This window comes from Halichoerus grypus, chromosome 6 (genome assembly GCF_964656455.1).
Source record: "Halichoerus grypus chromosome 6, mHalGry1.hap1.1, whole genome shotgun sequence".
NCBI lineage: Eukaryota > Metazoa > Chordata > Mammalia > Carnivora > Phocidae > Halichoerus > Halichoerus grypus.
In genome coordinates this window covers 27,104,651-27,125,432 of record NC_135717.1, presented here as the reverse complement: position 1 = coordinate 27,125,432, position 20,782 = coordinate 27,104,651, and the positions used below count along the sequence as shown (strand labels likewise).

Below are 20,782 nucleotides of genomic sequence, written 5' to 3'. Positions count from 1 at the left end.
CAGGAGGCCCTTTGGTGCCAACGTGCTTATCAAGAGATGGGCTCTCTCCCCAGCTATCTTGTAGCGCTATGATTGATGCAAGGAGATAATTAATACCTCATTTCCAATGAGGAGAGCAGATTGCATTTCCCTTTCACTTTTCTTCAACCCAGCCAGTGAGTTTATCACTGTTTGCATGTTCACTTTATTTAATCCAGTTATAGCAGCCACGTCAAAATAAAGCTTAGCATCGCACCAGCACCCACACAAAGCTGTGGACGCATCTCCTTTCTTGGCTTCCACGTGGGTTTTGAGGTCAGCTTGGGAACTTTTCTTTTTTCCAAAACAATACACATCCAAGATGGACAAAAGACTAGAAGAAAAGTGTGTTGATGGTGTCATCTCTGAGAGGTAGAGTTTGATTTTTACTTTTTTCTTTGCTTTTTCTATTCCAAGTCTTCTATGATGGAAACGTGCATTACGTTTATAAACAGAACCAAAGGCAGTAAACATTGTTTTTTAAAAATGTGTGAAAAATTGTGGCATACCAGTTAGCCCTCAGTGGACCTTTAGATTCTTGGAAGTACAAGCTGATTTGGGGCCCCAGGCACCACGAAGACCATGGGCCACCAAGTCAAGTCTAGGTCCCAGGATCTGGGCCTCTGACTCTACATCTCTTCTCACTTCTTTCCCCTCCCCCACCCTTGGAGATCAAACCCAAGTCCGCTTTCTTCACACAAGGCAGTAGTGAGAGTCACATGGGAAGAGTTTCCTGAGGGCCAGGGACTGTCCTAAATGCTTTACAGAGATGACTTCTTTCAAGTCTCAAAACCAGCCCATAATGTAAATGCAGTCCTATTAGGGCCCATTTTCCAGATGGGGACACTGAGGCAAGGTAGGTTAAACAACACCCAGCTCATCAGTGGGGAAGCAGACCAGAACCCAGGAAGTCTAGCCCTTGCGTCTGCACTCCTAGTCACTGTACTACACTCATTCCCTCAGAATGTTCATTGCGGAGCTTTCCACCACGTCCTGGTAGATGATACATTCCCTCCAGCAATGAGGTCAGAGTCAGCCTCGCCTGTGGTTGGCCTACTGGAGTGTGTCGGCAGAGCTGACCATGTCCCTGCAGCCTCACTCCAGGCACCTTGGCGTCTTTCCATTCATTGGGCTCTTGCACACGCTCTACCTGTCCCTTAGAAAACTCTTCCCCACAGCTCCTTAGATGACCAATTTCCTTCCGACCCTTCACAGGAAGCTTAAATGCCACCTCCTCAGTGAAGCCTTCCCCAACAATCTTCAGTAATGATGTCCCTCTTTCTTTTCTGTCCCTGCCTCTGAGTTCTTCTGTAGAACACTTATCGCACACACCTAATTATATGTTAATGTGTTTTGTGGTTCTTTGTGTCTACTTACTTAGTTATTAGAGCAGGATTATAGCTGGGTGGCTGAGAGTGTGGAATCCAGAGCCTGACAGCTAGGGTTAGAATCACACCCTTGTCCCTAACCAGCTGTATGGCCTTGGGGAAATTACTTAGTGTCTCTGTTCCTTCATTTGTAAAATGAACCCTCATAGGGTTGTGGTGAAGACTAAATGAGAGAATATGTATTAAGCGTGAGGAACAGAGTCTAGAAAGTGGCAAGTACTCAATAAATGGTGGGTGTTATTATTTCTGTATTTTATCCCCCTGGAAGGGGGAAGAAGGGCAGGGATGATGTCCATCTTATTCACCGCCATATTCTCAGCACGTAGACCGAGAGTATCCAAGATGCTACCTAGAGTTGCCGAGTGAGTGAATACCCCAGGCCCCCTTGTTCTTCCAGATACTGCACAGTAGAGGCAAGACAGTTGACTCCAACTCAGGTCAGGAAGGGGCAACAACCCACCCTGGGCCTGAGAGAAAATGCCCAACAGGGCCTCTGTGGAGCTCCCGACTAGGTCCCAGTGAGCTGGATCCTTGCTGACTCGTAGCATGGGAAGATGATATATTAATGCTGCTTGGACGGAATTGGAAAGATGGGCCTGACGCTTGTCACTTCTACCACCACAACCATGGGCATTGTTTACTAAAATAATCTCAGGATGGGGTGCTTGCGTGGCTCAGTTGTTTGGGCATCCAATTCTTGGTTTCGGCTCAGGTCACGATCTCAGGGTCATGGGATCAAGCCCCACATCACGCTCCATGCTCAGTGGGGTGTCTGCTTGAGATTCTCTCCCTCTGCCCCGCCCCAAATAAAAATAAATAAATCTTCAAAATCTCATGAGATGAAATTCATCAGGAGGCTTTGAGCTTCTGTCCTTGGTGCTGAAGCATCGTCGCTTTTCAGGACCTAGAGGTGTCTTCTTAGCTCTGGAGGTGCCCTACTCATGCCTGTCTACCAAATTGCAGGAGAGAGAACAGGAAAGATGGAAATTTTAAGTTTGTAGCTTGATGAAGGAAAAATATGAAGCATCTTGGTGAACATTTATGGAGCGCTGTGGGTTTTCATGCTTTGTTCCATGACTTCATTTTTTTTTTTTAATTTTTTTATTGTTATGTTAATCCCCATACATTACATCATTAGTTTTAGATACAGTGTTCCATGATTCATTGTTTGTGCATAACACCCAGTGCTCCATGCAGAACGTGCCCTCCTCAATACCCATCACCAGGCTAACCCATCCTCCCAACCCCCTCCCCTCTAGAACCCTCAGTTTGTTTTTCAGCGTCCATCGTCTCTCATGGTTCTTCTCCCCCTCCGATTTCCCCCCCTTCATTCTTCCCCTCCTGCTACATTCTTCTTCTTCTTTTTTTCTTTCTTAACATATATTGCATTATTTGTTTCAGAGGTACAGATCTGAGATTCAACAGTCTTGCACAATTCACAGCGCTTACCAGAACACATACCCTCCCCAGTGTCCATCACCCAGTCACCCTATCCCTCCCACCCCACCCCCCACTCCAGCAACCCTCAGTTTGTTTCCTGAGATTAAGAATTCCTCATATCAGTGAGGTCATATGATACATGTTTTTCTCTGTTTGACTTATTTCGCTCAGCATAATACCCTCCAGTTCCATCCACGTCGTTGCAAATGGCAAGATCTCATTCCTTTTGATGGCTGCATAATATTCCATTGTATATATATACCACGTCTTCTTTATCCATTCATCTGTTGATGGACATCTTGGCTCTTTCCACAGTTTGGCTATTGTGGACATTGCTGCTATAAACATCGGGGTGCACGTAGCCTTTCGGGTCCCTACTTTTGTATCTTTGGGGTAAATACCCAGGAGTGCAATTGCTGGATCATATGGTAGCTCTATTTTCAACTTTTTGAGGAACCTCCATACTGTTTTCCAGAGTGGCTGCACCAGCTTGCATTCCCACCAACAGTGTAGGAGGGTTCCCCTTTCTCCGCATCCCCGCCAACATCTGTCATTTCCTGACTTGTTAATTTTAGCCATTCTGACTGGTGTGAGGTGGTATCTCATTGAGGTTTTGATTTGGATTTCCCTGATGCCGAGCGATATTGAACACTTTTTCATGTGTCTGTTGGCCATTTGGATGTCTTCTTTGGAAAAATGTTTGTTCATGTCTTCTGCCCATTTCTTGATTGGATTCTTTGTTCTTTTCGTGTTGAGTTTGATGAGTTCTTTATAGATTTTGGATACTAGCCCTTTATCTGATATGTCATTTGCAAATATCTTCTCCCATTCTGTCAGTTGTCTTTTCGTTTTGTTGACTGTTTCCTTTGCTTTGCAAAAGCTTTTTATCTTGATGAAGTCCCAATAGTTCATTTTTGCCCTTGCTTCCCTTGCCTTTTGCGATGTTTCTAGGAAGAAGTTGCTGCGGCTGAGGTCGAAGAGGTTGCTGCCTGTGTTCTCCTTTAGGATTTTGATGGACTCCTGTCTCACATTGAGGTCTTTCAACCATTTGGAGTCTATTTTTGTGTGTGGTGTAAGGAAATGGTCCAGTTTCATTCTTCTGCATGTGGCTGTCCAATTTTCCCAACACCATTTGTTGAAGAGACTGTCTTTTTTCCATTGGACATTCTTTCCTGCTTTGTCAAAGATTAGTTGACCATAGAGTTGAGGGTCTATTTCTGGGCTCTCTATTCTGTTCCATTGATCTATGTGTCTGTTTTTGTGCCAGTACCATACTGTCTTGATGATGACAGCTTTGTAGTAGAGCTGGAAGTCTGGAATTGTGATGCCGCCAGCTTTGCTTTTCTTTTTCAACATTCCTCTGGCTATGCGGGGTCTTTTCTGGTTCCATACAAATTTTAGGATTATTTGTTCCATTTCTTTGAAGAAAGTGGATGGTATTTTGATGGGGATTGCATTGAATGTGTAGATTGCTCTAGGTAGGATTGACATCTTCACAATATTTGTTCTTCCAATCCATGAGCATGGAACGTTTTTCCATTTCTTTGTGTCTTCCTCAATTTCTTTCATGAGTATTTTATAGTTTTCTGAGTACAGATCCTTTACCTCTTTGGTTAGATTTATTCCTAGGTATCTTATGGTTTTGGGTGCAATTGTAAATGGGATCGACTCCTTAATTTCTCTTTCTTCTGACTTGTTGTTGGTGTATAGGAATGCCACTGACTTCTGTGCATTGATTTTATATCCTGCCACTTGACTGAATTCCTGTATGAGTTCTAGCAGTTTTGGGGTGGAGTCTTTGGGATTTTCCACATAAAGTATCATATCATCTGCAAAGAGTGAGAGTTTGACTTCTTCTTTGCCAATTTGGATGCCTTTGATTTCTTTTTGTTGTCTGATTGCTGTGGCTAGGACTTCCAATACTATGTTGAATAGCAGTGGTGATAGTGGACATCCCTGCCGCGTTCCTGACCTTAGGGGGAAAGCTCTCAGTTTTTCCCTATTGAGAATGATATTCGCTGTAGGTTTTTCATAGATGGCTTTTATGATATTGAGGTATGTACCCTCTATCCCTATACTCTGAAGAGTTTTGATCAAGAAAGGATGCTGTACTTTGTCAAATGCTTTTTCTGCATCTATTGAGAGGATCATGTGATTCTTGTTTTTTCTTTTGTTAATGTATTGTATCACGTTGATTGATTTGCGGATGTTGAACCAACCTTGCAGCCCAGGGATAAATCCGACTTGGTCGTGGTGAATAATCCTTTTAATGTACTGTTGGATCCTATTGGCTAGTATTTTGGTGAGAATTTTTGCATCCATGTTCATCAGGGATATTGGTCTGTAATTCTTCTTTTTGATGGGGTCTTTGTCTGGTTTTGGGATCAAGGTAATGGTGGCCTCATAAAATGAGTTTGGAAGTTTTCCTTCCATTTCTATTTTTTGGAACAGTTTCAGAAGGATAGGTATTAATTCTTCTTGAAATGTTTGGTAGAATTCCCCTGGGAAGCCATCTGGCCCTGGGCTTTTGTGTTTTGGGAGATTTTTGATGACTGCTTCTATTTCCTTAGTGGTTATAGGTCTGTTCAGGTGTTCTATTTCTTCCTGGTTCAGTTTTGGTAGTTGATACATCTCTAGGAATGCATCCATTACTTCCAGGTTATCTAATTTGTTGGCATAGAGTTGCTCATAATATGTTCTTATAATTGTTTGTATTTCTTTGGTGTTGGTTGTGATGTCTCCTCTTTCATTCATGATTTTGTTGATTTGGGTCATTTCTCTTTTCTTTTTGATAAGTCTGGCCAGGGGCTTATCAATCTTGTTAATTCTTTCAAAGAACCAGCTCCTAGTTTCGTTGATCTGTTCTACTGTTCTTTTGGTTTCTATTTCATTGATTTCTGCTCTGATCTTTATTATTTCTCTTCTCCTGCTGGGTTTAGGCTTTATTTGCTGTTCTTTCTCCAGCTCCTTTAGGTGTAGGGTTAGGTTGTGTACTTGAGACCTTTCTTGTTTCTTGAGAAAGGCTTGTATTGCTATATACTTTCCTCTCAGGACTGCCTTTGCTGTATCCCAAAGATTTTGAATAGTTGTGTTTTCATTTTCATTGGTTTCCATGAATTTTTTTAATTCTTCTTTAATTTCCTGGTTGACCCATTCATTCTTCAGTAGGATGCTCTTTAGCCTCCATGTATTTGAGTTCTTTCTGACTTTCCTCTTGTGATTGAGTTCTAGTTTCAAAGCATTGTGGTCTGAAAATAGGCAGGGAATGATCCCAATCTTCTGGTACCGGTTGAGACCTGATTTATGACCTAGGATGTGATCTATTCTGGAGAATGTTCCATGGGCACTAGAGAAGAATGTGTATTCCGTTGCTTTGGGATGGAATGTTCTGAATATGTCTGTGAAGTCCATTTGGTCCAGTGTGTCATTTAAAGTCTTTATTTCCTTGTTGATCTTTTGCTTAGACGATCTGTCCATTTCAGTGAGGGGGGTGTTAAAGTCCCCCACTATTATTGTGTTGTTGTCGATGTGTTTCTTTGCTTTTGTTATTAATTGCCTTATATAATTGGCTGCTCCCATGTTAGGGGCATAGATATTTACAATTGTTAGATCTTCTTGTTGGATAGACCCTTTAAGTATGATATAGTGTCCTTCCTCATCTCTTATTACAGTCTTTGGTTTAAAATCTAATTTGTCTGATATAAGGATTGCCACCCCAGCTTTCTTTTGGTGTCCATTAGCATGGTAAATGGTTTTCCACCCCCTCACTTTTAATCTGGGGGTGTCTTTGGGTCTAAAATGAGTCTCTTGCAGACAGCATATCGATGGGTCTTGTTTTTTAATCCAATCTGATAGCCTGTGTCTTTTGATTGGGGCATTTAGCCCATTTACATTCAGGGTAACTATTGAAAGATAGGAGTTCAGTGCCATTGTATTGCCTGTAAAGTGACTGTTACTGTATATTGTTTGTGTTCCTTTCTGGTCTATGTTGCTTTTAGGCTCTCTCTTTGCTTAGAGGACCCCTTTCAATATTTGTTGTAGGGCTGGTTTCGTGTTTGCAAATTCCTTTAGTTTTTGTTTGTCCTGGAAGCTTTTTATCTCTCCTTCTATTTTCAATGACAGCCTAGCTGGATATAGTATTCTTGGCTGCATATTTTTCTCATTTAGTGCTCTGAATATGTCCTGCCAGTCCTTTCTGGCCTGCCAAGTCTCTGTGGATAAGTCTGTTGCCAATCTAATGTTTCTACCATTGTAGGTTACATATCTCTTCTCCCGAGCTGCTTTCAGGATTTTCTCTTTGTCTCTGAGACTCGTAAGTTTTACTATTAGATGTCGGGGTGTTGACCTATTTTTATTGATTTTGAGAGGGGTTCTCTGTGCTTCCTGGATTTTGATGCCTGTTTCCTTCCCCAAATTAGGGAAGTTCTCTGCTATAATTTGCTCCATTATACCTTCTGCACCTCTCTCTCTTTCTTCTTCTTCTGGGATCCCAATTATTCTAATGTTGTTTCGTCTTATGGTATCATTTATCTCTCGAATTCTGCCCTCGTGATCCAGTAGTTGTTTATCTCTCTTTTTCTCAGCTTCTTTATTTTCCATCATTTGGTCTTCTATCTCACTGATTCTTTCTTCTGCCTCATTTATCCTAGCAGTTAGCGCCCCCATATTTGATTGCACCTCATTGATAGCCTTTTTGATTTCTACTTGGTTTGATTTTAGTTCTTTTACTTCTCCAGAAAGGGTTTCTCTAATAACTTCCATGTTTTTTTCAAGCCCAGCTAGTATCTTTAAAGTGATGATTCTGAACTCTAGATCTGACATCTATTCCCCTAGCGCTGGAGTTCTGCCGTTCTCATTGATCGGTAAACTTGGTCTTGGCTGGCTGTTCTCGCTGATCTTCTGGGGGAGGGGCCTGTTGCCGTGGTTCCCAAATGTCTTTGCCGGAGGCAAAATTGCCCCGCCCTTGCCGGTCCGGGCTAAGTAATCTGCTCGGGTTTGCTCTCCGGAGCTTTTGTTCCCTGCAAGCTCTCCGTACAGCTTTGGAGGCGGAGAGTGAAAATGGCGGCCTCCCAGTCTCCGCCCCGGAGGAGCCGAGAACTCGGGGTCCCGCTCCTCAGCGAGCCCCCAGAGAAAAGCAGTCAGTCACTCCCGTCTCCCCGGTCTCCGGCCACACTCCGTGCTCACCCGGCCTGTGACCGCGCGTTTCTATCTCTGGCACCCGACCCCGGGTGGAGTCTCCAAACCCAGCAGATCCCCGCGGTGCGCTCCCGCACCTCCCCTCCCGGGGGGAAGAAGGTGAGTCTCCCCGGATCTGCCGCTTGTTGGGTCCCTGCTGGAGGAGCAGTGGCCCGACTGTGCCGCGGATCACGGTTTATGATAACCCCGAGCTGAGAGCCCGCGCCTGGGCTCCGTCTCTGCAGCCGGCTTCCCTGCTCCGATACCTGGGAGCTCTGCCGCACTCAGGCACCCCCGGTCTTTCTGTGACCCTGAGGGTCCTGAGACCACACTGTCCCGCGAGGGTTCCACCCCCCACTTCGCCACCAGAGTGACGTCCCTCAGCGGAGCAGACTTCTAGAAGTTCCGATTTTGTGCTCCGTGGCTCTATCACTTGCCAGAAGTGCCGACGGAGGCCCCTCCCCCGCCGTCTATCCTCCCGAATATCGCCTCGGATTCACTTCTCCGCACGTCCTACCTTCCAGAAAGTGGTCGCTTTTCTGTTCAGAGAGTTGTTGCTCTTCTTTTCTTTGATCTCCTGTTGAGTTTGTAGGTGTTCAGAATGGTTTGATCCCTATCCAGCTGAATTCCTGAGAGGAGACGAAATCCAGGTCTCCTACTCCTCCGCCATCTTGCTCCGCCCCCCCCCGTTCCATGACTTCATTTTTTAACTGAAATGCTTAGGTTGTACTTATGCTAAAGGGAGTAATCTGGATTCAGTGACAGATCACTGGACAGGAAAGAGAAGAAGGGGAGATTTTATTCCTAGGCTATGTGACTTTGGATGACTTTGAATCATACATCCTCTCAGTGCGTTTTTTTTTTTCAATCTATAGAGTTAATTATATTAGCTGATTGCTAAGATTCCTTCTTACTCAAACATGCTGTAAAATCTGAAGGGCAGAGTTCTTCCTTTTTGAACTCATTATAGGACAAGACAGTTCTGGAATAATTCCACACTCAATGAATATGCCGAGACTGTAGCCAGGGAATTAACTGAATTGAGAGACTTCATTGTCTGCCTTTTCTGAGATCAGTTTCAAAGGCTACAGCAGCTTTCTTAACTGACCTTTCCACACACGGATGAGAATCAGGACCCCTGTCCCCTTCCCTCCAATTTTCTTTGATGCTCAACTGAGTAGAGCTTGGTCCCTGTGACATTTCAGTAGAACCATATTTAGTTATGACTTTGTTCCATGTTGTGCCAATAGAGAAAGTCTCTGGAAGGCAAACCGCCCATCCCTGAAATCCTAGGAGGTAAAACCGAAGGCAGGTGATTCCATGTTTGCCCTTAAGTAGTCTGTTCTGAAGACAGAAGTTCTTGTGAGGTCTGGCTCTTCCAAGACCAACAATGAGTCCTTTTCTCTCGGATTTCAGATTTCTGCACAGTGTCTTTTTGAGGTAGAAGTTCTCAGATCCTCTGTTTGGATCCTTTTGCAAGGACCCTGACAAATCAGGACAGAAGAAGAACACAGAGTAGTTAAGAGCTTGTATGGGATTCATCCAGACCTGGTTTCGAGTCCAGGACCACTAGCTGTGTGACTTTAGAGAATGCACTTTACCTTCTTGTGATTCAGTTCCTTCGTCTGTCGAGTGTATATTAGAAGAATCAGATACCTGGTTAACTAAGGGCTGCTACTTCCTGATTGAACAACCGGCATGGCTGTTAGCTGTTACTCTTCCTTTTATTCATTGGCTCAGTAAATATTTATTGAGCACCAGCTGTATGCGAGGTACTATTATAGGTACTAAGGATACAGCCATGAACAAAAATAAGCCGAAAAAAAAAAACCAAAAAACAAAAACCCTCTGCCCTCTTGGGCTTACATCCAGTAAGGAGACAGTAAACTAAATAAATACCTTGTATATGGTAATGCAAAGTTTTAAATGCTATGAAGAAAAGCAAAGCACAAAAGGGTGGTCAGGAACATGAGGGATTGTGGAAGGTGCTGCCGCTTTGTAAGAAGGGCCTGACACCTGGGTCGGTCCACGGCTAGGATGAACGGTGCTTCCTGAACACTTAGCAAGAACCTTCGTAAACCTCACCTGTTACACCTTCACAGCTGATTCAGGGGGTTGTCAGCACAGCTGTGATGGAGCTGATCCTATAGATGAGCAAACTGGCATTCAGAGAGCCCAGGCAACCCCACAGCTCACCACCTGTGAAAGCAGAGACAGCCTTAGTACCCAGATGCCCTCCGCGTCTCTTCTCTCATTCCACCTGTTGCCCCCGTTGCCCCCACATAAGCAAGTCATCTGGAGATGAAACTAGAGAGAGGGGAGTGTCATTGGTCACCCTCTGTATATCGGGCCCAGTCTGCACGCCACCCCTCAGGTGACAGCACCACGCATCCTTGGCTGCTGACCGACATTTGTGAACAGCCACACCCAGCTGTTGGCCGAGTTACCTTGATTTCCAGCCATTCCCTTTGCAAGCGATGGCAAATGCCCAGGGCAGAAAACAAAATGCAGATCCCTGCCCAAGCAGCTGATTCCTTTCCCTTGCTAGAAACCCAGACTCTGGGCCTCGGGCCACCTCCTCCCTAGTCCAGACCCCCTCTCAACCCTGGAACTGAGAGCTGGGGGATTGTTTGTCTCTGTTGACTCATAATTAACCAAAGAATGAATTTGCAGCTTATCACTTTTCAAATGCAGTAAATATAGCAACCAATCTCCCACCCCATGAATATTTCATTTTGGAGATTACTGCATAAATGTTGTATTTGGATATTATGGTCTGGGACGTCACATTAAAATTGCAAGACGATGCTATTCTCCCATAATGGAACACGAAATGTGGAAAGAAAACTTGTGTATGTCCTCACACCTGTATTTCTTTTCTTTCTCTCTCTGGGTTAGTCTTGGTTACCATGTAAGTTCTGCTGTAGGTTATCTAAAATTTAAAGTCTTAAGCATGGTTAAGTGTCTGTGATTGGACATTATTATATAATTAGCACCAGTCAGAGCTGAGGTAGGATTTTCTTTTCCTAAACTCAGGGTCTTCCTTTAGTGGACGGGTTTTAGAGCTCAGTTTTGTGTCTGTGGAATGGTACAGGAAGTATACTGAAAAACCTGTTGCCATTTCTGTTAAGAACTCAGTGTATTACATCATCATGCTCAAAGGGTGACCAGTGTCTAGGGGCAGGCCCCCCACTTATGCAGAAAAAAGAACTGGCGATATGGATTTATTAGTGAGGTTTCACACGGTTCCCTCCAGTGGATGTTAGTGGATTGGGGGAGGCCCAGCGGGAGGGAGTCTCTGTAGAATTAGGCATGTCCAGCACAGTGAAATGGACTCCAGCTTTTGTACCCTGCAGTGTGGCCATCACAGTAGACCTTTCCTGAGGGGCGCCTGGGTGGCTCAGTTGGTTAAGTGTCCAACTCTTAATTTCTCCTCAGGCCATGATCTCAAGGGCATGAGATCAGGCCCCACGTCGGTCTCCACGCTCAGCATGGAGTCTGCTTGGGATTCTCTCTCTCTCTCTCTCCCTCTCCCTTTGCTCCTCCCCCCGCTTGCTGTCTCTCTCAAATAAGTAAATAAGGTCTTAAAAAAAAAAAAAATAGACCTTTCCTGAATCACTGCCTTGCACTGTCCTAAGAACCGGGAGAAAAGCGGAAAGGAGGAATCCGAGGTCAGTTCTAATGAGAGCCGCGTCTACCTGGGGGGAGACTGGTAACTCTAATCTGAAGCCAGTGATGACATCTGCCATGGAGGTGCAAAGACCTGTAGACACATGATGAGGGAGGTGGACTGGCTTAGTGGAAGAGGGGTATTTACGTGCCACAGCCATGGTTACCTGCTCTGTCTGGGGCCTGAGAACATTCACATCCATCCTGGTAGGGATAAAAGTTTAAATTGTTGAGGAATGTATTAGGATTTTTTCAACTGCACGTGACAGAATCTCATCTCCAAATGCCCTAAGCACATTACTGATGAGCCTGGTGGTGAGTCACGCGTGGTGGGATCCAGGATCTCAAGCAAAGTCACCGAGACTTAACCCGCCCCCCCCCGTCCTTCTCCCCCTTTCCCTCCCTCTCTGTCTCCCTCTCTCTTTTGCTCTCTCTCCATCTCCCCTTCTCTCCCTCCCTCTCCCTTCTGTGTTACCTGTACTATCAAACAGCTTCTATACTCGTGGTGACAGGATGGCTGTTAGCAGCTCTAGGCTGACATTCTCCCAGCAAAAACGCCATAGAAGAGCCTCCTTCCTGGTAGGTGCAGCAAAAATCCAGGGCCCGATCTCAGACTTAACCTTGAGTTACTCACCCATCCCTGAACCAGTTATCCAGCGGGGCAGATGGAATACTCTCATTGACCAGCCTGGTCATGTTGCCACTCCTGGCGCTGGGTGTAGGGCACGAATCCAGGTCAACTGAGATTGAAGATAGGTGACTGTCCAAGGAACAGTCAAGGTGTGGTCCCAGAAAATTGAGGGGGGGATGCTGGGTAGTCAAGAACACGGGATGAAGCCTTGAAAACATGCTGGGTGGAGGAAGCCAAATACAACAGGCCACATATTGTCTGATTGAATCTATGAAATGTCCAGAATAAGTAAATCCATAGATGCAGAAAGCAGATTGGTGGTTGCCAGAGGCCAGGGGCAAGAGGGATGGAGCGAGTGACTGCTCACGGGTACAGGGTCTCCTTTGGGGGAGGGTGCTTAAATATTGTGAAACTACATAGGCGGCGACTGCGCAGCATCATGAACGTACAAATACCATTGAATTGTACACTTTAAAATGGTTGATCTTGCGTTGTATGAGCTGGAGAAGCAGCGAGATCCCTGGGTCAGGAGATGTCTAGACAGCAGGCTCCCAGAGAGAGAACTAGCTCCTGAGGGGCAGGAGCATCCTTCCTTCTGGTCCTTCCTGCCCCACACCAGGCCAGCACACTGCCTGGCACACAGTATGTGTGAAGTTCATCCTGCAAAGGACCTGACGGTTCAGGCCAGAAGGCTTGGGTCTAGTTCTACCCATAGCAGCCGTTTGATGTTTGATTTCTGCATCTACAAAATAGGAGCTGCCAATTCTGCTCAGCCTGCCTTGCAAATCCCAAATACACACACACACACACACACACACACACTAACGCAGGAGTTACTAATCTGGGGTTCATGGAGAGAATTCAAGGGTTCCATCACTTGGACTGGGAAGAAAATTATCTTTGTTTCCACTAAACTCTCATTAAAATCCAGCTAAATAGAGGTAACACACCACAACAGTATTAGCAGTAACTGTTAGGAATCACAAATTTTCATATCACATTATGGTTGTGCATATACCTCTAAGTATTTACGCTCACCTCTTCTGCACAATTACAGTAGTTATTAGACCTGCCGCAAGATCATGTTATCTGATGTGTTTAAAAAAAAAAAGAAACACACATGATTATCATGAATTCAGTGTTTTTAAAAATCTTTTGTGATCCTGTATTTAATGTGTGAATCCAAAAGCATACAGATTATCAGATCGTAACTTTGGTGTTTTTAAAAAATACTTTGTAATCCTACATATTTTGAGGTGTGCCTTTAAGAGCATGATTCTGAGATGAGCATCCAGAGGCTGTATTCACCCAACTGCCAAGGCATTCGTGGCATGAAAAGGTGATTTCCAAAAGTTCTGCAAAGGAAGAAGAAGATGATCATTGCATTGTTCTTGTGCCGGGCAAATCCCCCTAAACACTCTAAGCTTCAGGGTCCTCAGCTGTAAAATGGGCATAATGGCAATGCCTGCCTCATAGGGATATAGTGACCTGCCTCACTTCTGAAGATCAAGTGACAAACTATACACAGAGCCCCTCCCCGGCTCGATCTCTGGCATACAGTAAGTGCCCAGTACATGCTTTTATTGCCATGATTGTGCTATTTCATTTGGATTCCGTGCACCTTTGGGCTGAAGGGCGACTTTGTCTTTCCCAGGTTCATCCGAAAGCAGGGTCTGGACCGGCTCTTCCTGGAGTGTGACGCCCACATGTGGCGCCTGGGGGACCGGCGAATCCCGGAGGGCATTGCTGTGGATGGAGGCTCGGACTGGTTCCTGCTGAACCGGAAGTTTGTGGAGTATGTGACGTTCTCCACAGATGATCTAGTGACCAAGATGAAGCAGTTTTACTCCTACACCCTGCTTCCTGCTGAGGTGAGTGTGTAGGAAAAAAGTCCCTGAGCAGGTTAGGTTCTGGCTCTAGCCTTTGGAGGAATACGGAAGCTGAATTTTTGCTGAAGGTTTGGCAAAGCGATGCTGGATCCAATACTTAGTCCTCCAGACATCCAGATGAAGGTGGAGAACTACATCAGCCACCAGGGTCCTTGCTGTCATAGCAAGCCCCCGGCCCCCCTCTGGTCTGCATGGAGGGTCTATGGCATAGACACACACACAAACTGCCACCAGCAGTCCACACGGCATCTTTGTGCAAAGTAGAAAAGGCAGTCCTTCCTCAAGACACTTGGCTCCCATTGGTCATAAAAATCATCATGATATGCTGACCTTGTTAGAACAAGACACTTCACTGCCACTTTCCAGAAAATGTTTGTAAAAAAAAAAAAAAAAATTAGAAATCTCTCATTCCTACCATGTTGATGTTGCCCCATTAGGGTTGTGCAGTGTGTAGCCTGTGCAACTGTATATGCTGGCTTTTTCAGGACACACCCACGTCAACTTTTGACAGATTGTCCACGGTCACCAATCCTGTAATACCCACTTTTTCAACATGAAGAATACCTTTTCTGGTTTTTTAATATTTGTCTATCATTCCCTGACAGACAGTAGTGTTGGCCTTATCATTCACAAATAGAAATTCCAGTGATCCCAAAGACAGAGAGCCAGGGCTTCTGCTGGACCTGCACTATCCCCCGTACTGACAGCCATTGGGACTCAGCATTTCCTGATGACTTTTAGAAGCATTTGAAAAGCTCCAGGGAGCCTGTCACCACTTTTCAGACTTCGGTGCAGGAAAGGTATCTTAGTTCAGACTGTTACAATGAGGTACAACAGAGTAGGTGGCTTATACACAACAAAAATTTACTTCTCACCGTTCTGAAGGCTGCAAGTCTGAGGTCAGGGTGCCAGGATGGTCGAGTTCCAGTGAGGGCCTGGTTCCGGGCTGCAGTCTGCATACCGACCGTTCATATGCCACAAGGGACGAGGGAGCTCTCTGGGGCCCCTTTTGTCAGGGCATGAACCCCATTCATGAGGTTTCCACCCTCCTAGTCTAATCTCCTCCCAAAGGCCCTCACCTCCTAACACCGTCACATTGTGGGGCTGGGATTTCAACCTTTGAATTTGGAAGGAGACAGAAACGTGCACTCCATTGCAGAAGCCTGGTTGCGTAAGGTTGCAGACCGTTCTGGAACTGTCCCCTGCTCCATCCGGAGGTGGGTGGGGACCCAGTTCTGAAATGCTGCCACTGACAGGCCAGCAGCCTTCTCAGACCTGCACCGACCTCCAATTGACTTCATCCCAGTTTCTGACTTCAGAAAACTCCAGAGCTGGTTCCACTTCTCTTGAGCCCGTGACATCTCCCGTGAGTGGTCTCCTACCATTTCTTCCTGGCAGTGCCCCAGGCTCAGGCTGTGTTTCTAGTCCAGACAAGACAACATACCTCATTTGATGGTTCCCGCATCCCTCACCAACGTCTGGGGCAGCACCAGGCTGGTAGGGCTGACCACTCACGTCACTCCAGAGGGATGATGGGCTTGCCATCACTGGGCCCGGTTTTACTATTCTGCACACACATTCGGTAATCAGCTTTTAATCCTATTTCACCGAAAATCACCTTTTCTCTCAGTGCCGATAATCTCCTCATCCATTATCTTGCAGGGAATTTCTGTATCATTATGAAAGGACACAGGGCAATTGGTAATTGGGAACTTTTCCCCACCGCTTGATGGAGAATATGTGCCTCTGTGGGCTTGTAGACAATTCAAGCTTAAAATCCAGGTTCACGGGTATATGTCATTTAGCACCACAGGAAGGGAAGCTGGGGGTGGTGGGTGGAGCCTTGTTTTGCCCTCCACCCATTGAGAAGAGACTGTGTGCGGTTCTGGTTGTTTTAATCAAGATGCCCATCCCGATGCTGGCTTTGTCTGTCACAACCCTGTCCCAGCACACACAAGCACTTTACACTCCAGCATCCCTGCCTTGCCCTTTCTTCTCCCAGACCACCACCAGAAAACCACTTTAGAATAAATCTGAAGGCTGAGCCATAAATTTGTTACAGGCAGACTCCTATCCCCCAACAGCTTCCCCTAGGGAGCAGAGAGCAGGGGAGAAGGTATCTGCCTCATATCTGGGGTTGTTATAAAACAGCGTCCAAATAGAAATCTGCCTCTCTCTCCCTCCCTCTCTCTCTCTCTCAGTCTTTCAGAGGCTATAACCATGTCTCTCCTCTCTGGTCTCTCTCCACTCTCAGCATTGCTTCTTTCTCACATTCTTAGGAGAGAGAGGCCAAGAGTCTTAGGATTAGCAGAGACCAACGGAGCCTGGTTCAGCACCACGGACAGCAAGCAGCCCTGGCCCGCCCCTCCCTGTGCTGCAGTCCAGCTCCCATCGGTGGCTAAAGCAGGAGGGGTACCTGGGACACCTTCCAGCCCTGGGACTGATACACCCATGAATCTGGCTTCCCTTACCCAGGGGTGAAATTCCAGAGCATCAGTCTTTGTTCTCGATATATCTCAGACTAGAATCCCTTTGGTTTCAGACCTGGCTATTTGCAAAGCATGAGCCTTTTTGGCTCAGGATTTTCTGGATAACTGTCACCATGTTTCTTTTGGTTCCCATGTGTGGCCATGACCGGAGGGACTTTTCCTCTCTGCCAGGCAGACAGAAGATGTCCTGAATGATAGGAAACACCTTGAAATCAGATTGTAGACTGTCAGGAAAGACAATTTAGAGAAACACCCAGAGCGTTGGCTTTCCAAGCGGAATTCAGCCCCTGTGGACAAAACATCCTGTGTGCCCTGAGTCACAGCAGACTGGCGGCTGACCCTCCTTGGCAGAAATGACCGAGGAGCCTCCCGAGGGAGTCCCTGCACAGTCATGTGGTGCTGGGGAGGGAGGCTGCAGGAGGTCTCAGGCCAGTCCCTTCCCTGTCTCCCCTGCAGTCCTTCTTCCACACAGTCCTGGAGAACAGCCCCCACTGCGACACCATGGTGGACAACAACCTGCGCATCACCAACTGGAACCGGAAGCTGGGCTGCAGGTGTCAGTACAAGCACATCGTGGACTGGTGCGGCTGCTCGCCCAACGACTTCAAGCCGCAGGATTTCCACCGCTTCCAGGTGAGCCCGCCGGGGTTATCCTGCCTTATCCTGCGGCGACCGGCCCTGGCCGGGGGTATTAACGGTGACGGCATGAGCAGGGGCCACCATTCACCGGCCACTTCCCCCGTACCAGAGCAGTTCTAACCATTTTGCCTGTATTGACCCAAAGGCCCCCACCGTCAACCTTAGATGGGTACACAGAGATAGTGTTATTGTTATTCTATTTTAGAGATGGGAAACTGAGGCACAGAAAGGTCCAAACACTTCTTTGAGGTCGCATAGGTCAATGTATGTTTCCACGTCCATTTTTCTATCATTCAGTCATTCCCCGAAATGTGGGTTAAGAATGTATTTCTGGGTACAAAGCTGAGTGCGCCCAGGGCAGAGTTTCTCCACCTCAGTCCTCTTATCACGGTGTCTGGGTCAGTCTCTGCGGCGGGGGGCACCGTCCCGCACCGTGCTGCATGTTCAGCAGCGTCCCTGGGTTCTGGCCACTCCCTCTAGGAGCACGCTTCAGTTGTGACGACCAGAAATGGCTTCAGACATCGCCAGATGTCCTCTGGGGGCAAACTCACCCCCAGTTAAGAACTGCTGGTCTTTGGTGAGGTCCGGAAATTTTTATTTTAACCTGTTAGATTCTGGAAAATTCTGATGAGCAGCCAGGTTTGGAAAACACCATGCTCTGAGGACCTAAAGGAGGAAGAGGGGGTAGACGTGTTGGTGCTGTCACAGTATCTCTGCGCGGCCTAGCCATTTATGGTTCTGGGGAGAGCAGAGGGCAAGGGGTGATCAGTGCTCCACCTGCTTCCGTGAGCCCCGAGGATGCCTTGGCCCCCAGACCTGTTCAGGATGGCAGCCTCTTTCCATCCCGTGTGAGTGTCCCTCCTGCTCCCTCTAGGCCAGCACCCTGAGGCTCTTCCTCCTCTCCCCCTCCACCATGCCCTCGCCCCTGCTGCCGAGAGCACAGACAGAACGCCCCAGAATGGCTAAGCACATGGCTCTGAGGTCACGAGAGCCACCACGTGGAGACAGTATGCTTCTTCCCCAAGCACGAGCCCGGAGGGCGGGCGGGAGCCACAGTGCAGGTGGGTAACCCAGGCTGAGGTGCCCCCGCCGACTCGCTGGGGCACGTAACAAAACCGCCCAGGGGAGGGCGCAGATGGAGCTTCCGGTCTCTGAGCCTGGCTCCTCTCCTTGGCATGTGGTCCCCAGACCATCCCCATCAGCCTTGCCGGGAAGCTTGTAAGAAGTACAGAATCTCTGCCGCTGCCCCCCGCGTGCTAGGTCAGATTCCGCGTATAAATAAGATTCTCCGGGTGACTGGGGGGCTCCTTATGTTTGAGAAGCTCAGGGGTGGGGATCCGTCCTGTCCCGGGCTGTGTGCCAGGCTCTCTGTGGACGTTGGCTTCCCTGGGGTAGGCATCATCCCCGTTGTGCATGGAGAGACTGAGGCACAGAGGGGCGAACTTTCTTGTCCGTGGACACACAGTGGAGTGGTAGGCCTGGGGGTCCCTCCCAGGTGCTTCCAGTTACAGACCTGGGCTTTTTCCATTAGACCCCGCGGCCACCCTGCTTTTGTGTCTACATGGGTGCAGAGCACACAGCAGGTGGCATCTCGTTATTCGGGTTCCCTCCGGGCGCCCACCTGACATCTCGCACCCCGGTCAGCGGTTGCTGCAATAAGTATTTCTTTAGGCCTGTTTTTGGAGGCAGATGAAGAGCTACCTAGGGACCTCCTCAAACCCTTGTTAATTTAGGTATGAACTTGGGTGACATTTAACGCCTTTGTCCACGCAGAAAGGATCCGCTGAGCAGAAAGAGGGTTGCGGGTTGGCGGGGCGGCGGCGGGGGGAGGGTAGTATTTGACCTATTCAAAAGGAAAAAAAAAAGATTCCCACTTTTGTAGAGGACCAATTGTTGCCCTCGAGGCAAAGGACCGTCATCGTTGAGAGCAAGCAGCCGCGCTGCTCCTGGGCGGGGCAGCCTTCATGTTCCAGCCCCCAGCCTCCCGGGGGCATCGTGGTCTCTGGTAAAGACAGGCCAACACAGAGACCTCGCACGTGCTCACAGCTGTTTCTTTCACAGTAAACAAAGATCCAGAATATCCCCCAATATCTAGACTCAAGAAACTTCTGCCTGTAAGGAACTCAGAGTTCTTGTTCGAAGAAGAGTGGTAAATCTAGAAACATGCCCTTTTAGAAGATCCAGCTGGGAATAGAGAATCACAAGCAGAGACCGGAGGCTACCTGGCCCCCGAGTCCACTTCTCTTGCCCCAGAACATGAAGATCTAGAAGCTTCTTGTTGCAGGCTTCAGGGGGTAGTGACAATAGATCATAATAGCAGATGATTCTGTGTGTCAGACTCTATGCTAAGTACCTCTAGGATTATACCCATTTCAAGGATGAAGAAGCTGAGGCCCTGGGTGATTTCCCCAAAGACCTATATAGCTGGAAAGTAGCAGAGTAAGGATTTGAACCCAAGTGGTCTGACTCTTTTCAGCGCTACTGTAAGGGAACTGAACTGACCCTCCACCACAAAGAGGGCCAGAATATTATTAATTATCCACAGACCACCACAGGGTTCATAAAGCAGGGAAGTGAGGGGATGTTCAGAATAATACCAAGGATGTTTGTTTGCTCAGTTAGCAGCTCAATCCTAGGATGATGCAGTAGTTGAGTCCTCAGATCTGGGTTCGAATCCTGCAGATGTGTGAGTCTGCATATATCACTTCCCCTTTCTGAGCTCAGCTTCCTTATACGTAAAATGGGGGTCATCATGCCTGCTTTGCAGAGTTGATGGAAGAATTCGAGGTGGTGACGTGAACGCAGTGCTCTGCAGAGAGTGTGCGCTCAGCGGTTTTTATTGTCGTTAGTACTGTTACTAATCCACTGCACTGAAAACAGTACCAGACCCAGTTTAAGGTCCGTAATAGCACTAGACCCTAAGCTCCTCAAGGGAGGGGCTGTGCTTTCATTGTTCCCATAGCCCTAGACCGGGGTCAGCAAACTACAGCCCCTGGGCCAGATCCTGCTTTTGTAAGTACAGCTTTTTGGAAAACAGCCACACCCATTCATTGGCCAAGGCTGTGTTTACTATGTGGCTGCTTCACTGGACACCAGCAGAGCTGAGTAGCTGCAAAGCTGGAAATAATTATTACGTGGCCCTTTGTGAGTCCCCACCCAGGCATGAGGGTAAGAGCAGGTAGATAACAGGGCGGCCAGTATTTTATTTCTTTATCCTCAACCCCGGATCTTAATCCTGGCTTTGCCATTATCTTGCTGTGTGACCTTAGATAAGTCCCTTTCCCTCTCTGGGCCTCTGTTTCCTTGAAAACTTGGTTTACATAAGTGGTCTTCATGATCACCTAGGAAACTTTTTTGGTTACAGATTCCTAAACCTCATCTCCAGAGATGTTGACACTGTAGGTCTGGGGAAGGACTCCAGAAACTGAATTTTTTTTTTTTTTT

The 20,782-nt window shown here is 47.1% G+C and overlaps 1 protein-coding gene across 1 annotated transcript in view; it reads left to right on the top strand.

Moving 5' to 3' along the window:
• XYLT1 (xylosyltransferase 1) overlaps positions 1-20,782 on the top strand; it is a 299,369-nt gene that overhangs the window by 255,695 nt on the left and 22,892 nt on the right. The window contains exons 7-8 of the mRNA XM_078074765.1: positions 13,976-14,192; positions 17,156-17,332. Coding sequence (XP_077930891.1) covers positions 13,976-14,192; positions 17,156-17,332 — 394 coding nt within the window. The remainder of the gene's footprint in view (positions 1-13,975; positions 14,193-17,155; positions 17,333-20,782) is intronic.